The sequence below is a fragment of the Ailuropoda melanoleuca genome, chromosome 13, assembly GCF_002007445.2.
Source record: "Ailuropoda melanoleuca isolate Jingjing chromosome 13, ASM200744v2, whole genome shotgun sequence".
Lineage (NCBI taxonomy): Eukaryota > Metazoa > Chordata > Mammalia > Carnivora > Ursidae > Ailuropoda > Ailuropoda melanoleuca.
The window spans coordinates 57,609,706-57,614,940 of NC_048230.1; the positions used below are offsets into that span (position 1 = coordinate 57,609,706).

A 5,235-nucleotide genomic window follows, 5' to 3' on the forward strand; every position below is an offset into this window, starting at 1 on the left:
GTGGGGGGGGGCTCTTCCCAGGAAGGCACTGTTTGGAGAGGACAGCAGAGGGGGCACTTCTCTCAGGGTTCGTTGGGGGCACACCGGGGCAGGTGGAAGGTTAGGCCTGCAATACAGAGTAAACACTGAATACCAGCTTGCAGGCCAGTGGGGAGCCACAGATGGTCCTTGAGCAGGGGTCGTGGAAAGTTAACTGGGCCATTACCCCGGGAGGGTGAGCTGGGAGGGCGGCTGCAGTAACAGAGCTGAAGGGGAGGGAGAGGATGGGAAGGAAGGCCAGGTGGGGGCCTCCTGTGAATGTCCCGGTGTGTGGTGTGTGCGCCTGCCTTGCAGCTGATACGCCCCATCAACGCCCTGGACGAGCTCTGCCGCCTTATGAAGTCCTTCGTCCACCCCAAACCTGGCGCCAGCGGGAGCTTGGGTGCCGGCCTTATCCCCATCTCCTCTGAGCTGTGCTACCGCCTGGGCGCCTGCCAGATCGCCATGTGCGGCACGGGCATGCAGAGGTGAGCTGCTGTGACTCCTGCATCAGGGCCGGAGGGGGCTGGACGGGCTCCCGGCAAGTTTGGGGGCCCAGGACAAGGAGGCAGGAGGCCGGCTTTGAATCCTGGTTCTGGCACTGCTTGTTGAGCCCTGTCGTGGCCTTGGCCCTCCCTCTGTTTGGGAGGTGGGACTGCAGGAGTAGGGGGTCCGAGGAGGCCCGTGGAACTCTCTGGCTCCCTGACTCTGGGGTTGGTGTGAATGAGAATCTGTGCGCTGTGTTTCTGCTTGACTCTCCAGTCAAAGCTCGCTCCTCTCTACTGGGGCAGAACTGGCCTCCGCGCCCCACTGGATACCCTCCAGTCACCTTCTCCGAGTGGCCTTCCCTGACTTCCCTGTTTAGAACTGCACTCTCTCCCCACCACCAACGGCCTCCCCTACTCTTTTCCTCAGCAACCCCACCGCCATCCCACACACAAGGCACTTTGCTCGTGTGTTCATTTATTCCCGGTCACCCCAGCGTCAGCCAGCTCTGCGAGCACAGGGACTTGTTTTCTTTCTCTGCCCTACCTTGGCACTGAACGGCACCTGGCACACAGCAGGTGCTCAATAAATGCTTGTTGAGAATGCTTACTGTGCATTAGGCACCGTTGTTAAGGGATTAACTCATCTCCTCTTTAGAGCAAGCCAGTGTGTGTGGCCTTTCCCAGGGGCTCTCTGTGCGGGGCGATTTTGAGCCCTGGGGGACCCTTGGCAATGTCTGCAGACATTTTTGATGGTCACAATGGGGAGAGGAGGGTCCTGTTGGCATCTAGCGGTCAGAGGCCAGGGACGCTGCTAACGTCCTACCAAGCGCAGGACAGGCCCCCGCCCTCCCCCCTGCCCCGGTCAGTAGTGCCCTGGTAATGGTCTAGCCCTGTCTTACAGTTAAGGAGACCAAGGCCTGGGAAGGGCCGCTGACCTAGTGAGGGTCACAGAGTAATTCTGTGGCTGAGACTTGAATCCAAGAGGTCTGGCCGCAGAGCCCATGTTCTAGAACTGTACAGAACAGATGGGAGGGCTGACTAGATGTGTCTGTGTCAAGCCCTGCTGAGAAGTTGTGGGGCATTAGGGGAGTCGCTTCATGTATTCCTTCCACAAGAATATTTACCAAGCACCTCTTCCCAGCTGACCCGCTGGGAATATCAGAACAGCACAGGCAAAGGAAAGCTCCTGCTGCGTGGTGCTGACGTCTTAGGGGGTGCCCAGAGCAGAGCAGGAAAGTGCCCACTGTGTGCAGGAGTGCTGGCTGCCAGGAGGAAGGATGGGCAGGTGTGGGGGGTGGACAGGAGGGAGGGGTGGTGGGGGTCTCTCAGAGAAGACGCCTGAGGGGAGGGAGCACGTCCAGCAGTTATCTGGGGGCAGGAGGGGCAGTTCCTGGGGGGAGAGGGCAGGGCATGAGGGGGGAGAGGGCAGTGATGGCCCCTGCCTGCCCCTCCCCTGCAGGAGCACCCTGAGCGTCTCCCTGGAGCAGGCGGCCATCTTGGCTCGGAGCCACGGGCTGCTGCCCAAGTGCATCATGCAGGCCACGGACATCATGCGGAAGCAGGTGAGGCGGCCCCATCCTGCGGGGACTCCCTAGCGCCTTGGGGGCTGAGGGCATAGCGGGTTCTCAGCCAGGGTGGGATGAAGGGCCGTGTGGGGACTGGGTGGTCACCAGCCCCAGGTTTGGGCCTTCTCCCCATCTGCTGGGGCCCCAGATTTCAGCATCTGGGGCTTCCGGTGACTCCCCTCACCCCGCCCCCCGCACCCACATGCTTCCTTCCTGAACTCTGGGTGGAGGCAGGTGCTGGGCCTCATGATTCTTTCTTCCCAGGGCCCCAGGGTGGAGATTCTGGCCAAAAACCTCCGAGTCAAGGATCAGATGCCCCAGGGTGCACCGCGGTGAGTGGCTGCTCCCTCCGACCCCCCCAGAAGGCCAGGACCTGGGTTTGGCACGAAACTCCTGGCCTCACGCCTGGCAGCCCCCCTGGTGTTCCTAGGGGGCTTCACCTCTCATTTATGGGGACCCACTTTGGGGAGTGACGAATACCACTCCAGGCACCGTTCTTATTTCTTTCCCAAACGACAACCCTGTGGGCATTCTCTCCAGGTGGCCAGTGGGGACACTGAGGCACAGAGAGATTATGTATCTTGTCCCAGGTCATACAGCTAGTAGATGGCAGAGCTGGGATTCTGCAGCCAGGCAGTGGTGGTCCAGGGGCCGAGCTCCTGACCACTGGGCTGCCTTGCTTCTCTGTCCTGCCCCTGTCCCCTCAGCAGCCTCCTAGCTGGTCCCCCTGCCATCCTCCTCCTCACAGCAGATCTGTCCAGTCTGTCCTGCTTGAGACCCATGAGTGGCTCCTTCCTTGCAGATGAAGCTCAGAATCTTGCCACTGCAGACGTTAGGGAAACCAGGGCTGTCCATGGGGTGCTGGAGCGGTCCCCAAGATCTGTTAAGTAAAAAAAACTCCATGGGCTGAGCGCTGTGTCTAGTCTGGCATTAAGTGTGGAAAAACGTGGCCCCTCCACAATGTACACATACACCCCCCACGCGCACACATATCTTAACACCCAAACATGCATGTGCGTCTATGTTCATAAACCCGCTGCTAGTCTGGAGGGGCCGGGCAGCTGGGAGAGAGCGTGCACAGTCTGGATCTTTTTCACCGTGCGTCTTTTTAGACCTGTTGAGTTTTGTTTTCTGGGCAGGGATTACATGTTCAAAAAAATGGCCTGCCTGCCCGTTCCTCATTCTCTTCGCCTCTGTCCACCAGGCTCTACCGCCTCTGCCAGCCGCCAGTGGATGGAGACCTCTGAACGTGGGGATTCTGCCTGGTGCTCGGCTCTATCCTCTGGAGCTGGGTTTGGGGGGGCATCGGGGGCCACTCTGGCCTTCTCCAGAGCTGGCCGAGGCTCCTTCCTGCTCTGGGACCTGCCAGCCTTCTCCATCCCCACCCGTGAGGACAAGCGGTGCCCCTGCTCTCGGAGGAGCTGGCCCATTGGCCCTGAGCCGGCCCATTCTCCACACTCGGGCCAGAAGCCCGAGGGGTGCTGGGGACACGCAGAGCTGGCTGATGGGTACAGCCAGGACCTGGGCTCCTGCCCACAAGTCCCCGGGACACAGGGGAGAAGTCACGGGCGCTGGAGCTGGAGGCCTGCAGACCCAGCTGCCTCAGGATGGCTCAACCTGCACTTTTGAAACCCCTGGTTTCCTTCTAAGTCCACATTCCAGGCGACACACATGTCTCCTCCTCCCCTTAGCTTCCAATTCACCCCTAATCCTGTACTAACCTGCTCGGTGGACTCGGAAAAGCCAGGCCTCTGCCAGGAAAGACAGAGGGACAGGGCACACCACCCGTCACCAAGAGGAAATTCGCAAGCCACACCAGCTTCCGACGTGACCGCCATCGGAACTTGAGCCATCAGCCCTGGGCGCGAGATTTGCTCCGACTTTATTTATATGGCGTGAAATCTCTATGGTTTATTTTGGGGTTTTTATGTCGGTGTTGTCGAGTTTTTTTGTTTTTGTTTTTTTCCTCTGGGTTGTGTGATTATATATTTGACATTTTAAATTTCAAAGAAAGGTGTATTGTCTAACGGGACCAACATAAGGTAGCATTGATGACTTTTCCCACTTCTACTAAAAAAGAGAAAAACTAAATTATTGAAAATTCAAAAAATGTTGGTATTTCATCCTTTTTTAATATTAGGGTCTTAAGGTATCACTTATAGGTATTGACTACGATTCCCACCCACCTCTGTTCTCCAGCGGCCGGTCCGCATTAGCATGAATGACTCTGCTGTCTTTGGATGCCGCACTGCGAGGGTTCGAGCGGCAGCTGGACCAGGGCTGGGGGCTGGAGGGGGTTGAACCACCTACCTGAGATGCTGTCCCGCACAGGTGTCTGCCCTGAGGGGAGGAGGGCCACCGGCAAATGCAGGGTGGTGGCTTCTGTAACTTATTATTTTTTTTTTTTGATGTTAGCTCAGAGCAGGACATTTGGGACTTCTCAGCCAGCCAGAGAGACAGGAAGCCAGCCTGCCCACCTCCTGGGCACAGGGACCTGCGGTGGAATCTCAGCAGTTTGTCCCCTCCAGCTTCTGTATGTCAGCAGGGAAGCCTCCTAGCTGAGGTAGCAGGGAGAGAAGGTCTTTCTAAGCTTGTTTGGTGGCTGAGGTCGGGAATGGGTTCCTCACTGCCCCTAAGGCTTGAAGCCCCACCAGCATCTTGGCCCCCTGGGCCTCCAGGGGCCAACCCTCACTCTCTTGCCACTGTGGCCTACGTTGCAAGAGGTGGGCCTGTTGCTGGACACAGGTGACCCGGATACAAATGAAGATGTGCTTTAGCCCCCTGGCGGGAGATGGAGAGGAACCCCCGAGGGCAAGGGCCTTGTGCACTGGTTTACTTTAAAATGTACAGATCTTCTCATTAAATTCATGATAGATTTTTTTATTATTATTAAAAGTCAGTTTATAATACAAAGATCCTGATCTGTGGAGGGTTCCTTTGGGGGCTGCCCCCGGTGGGGTGGGGTGGGGTGGGATGGGCTCCTGCTCTGAATGGGGGACAGGGGCGTTTCCCATCGATACTGTCCTAGTCCCCAAGCCAGCGACGCCTGCAGCAACGTTACCACTCTGAACCTGTCTCCTCTAAAATGGGGGCAGTCTATGTGTTTGTTCTCTTGCAGGGGAAGATTGGTGAGGACTACCCGGTGGGCCTGTGCCTCACGCATG

General features: G+C 57.7%; 1 protein-coding gene across 2 annotated transcripts in view; it reads left to right on the top strand.

Moving 5' to 3' along the window:
* PREX1 (phosphatidylinositol-3,4,5-trisphosphate dependent Rac exchange factor 1) overlaps nt 1-4,984 on the top strand; it is a 186,872-nt gene extending 181,888 nt beyond the window's left edge. For both annotated transcript variants that reach the window (XM_034639807.1, XM_034639809.1), the window contains exons 37-40: nt 334-506; nt 1,966-2,068; nt 2,336-2,403; nt 3,276-4,984. In XM_034639807.1, coding sequence (XP_034495698.1) covers nt 334-506; nt 1,966-2,068; nt 2,336-2,403; nt 3,276-3,318 — 387 coding nt within the window. In that variant the 3' untranslated portion in view covers nt 3,319-4,984. The remainder of the gene's footprint in view (nt 1-333; nt 507-1,965; nt 2,069-2,335; nt 2,404-3,275) is intronic.
* Nucleotides 4,985-5,235: the final 251 nt, after the last annotated feature.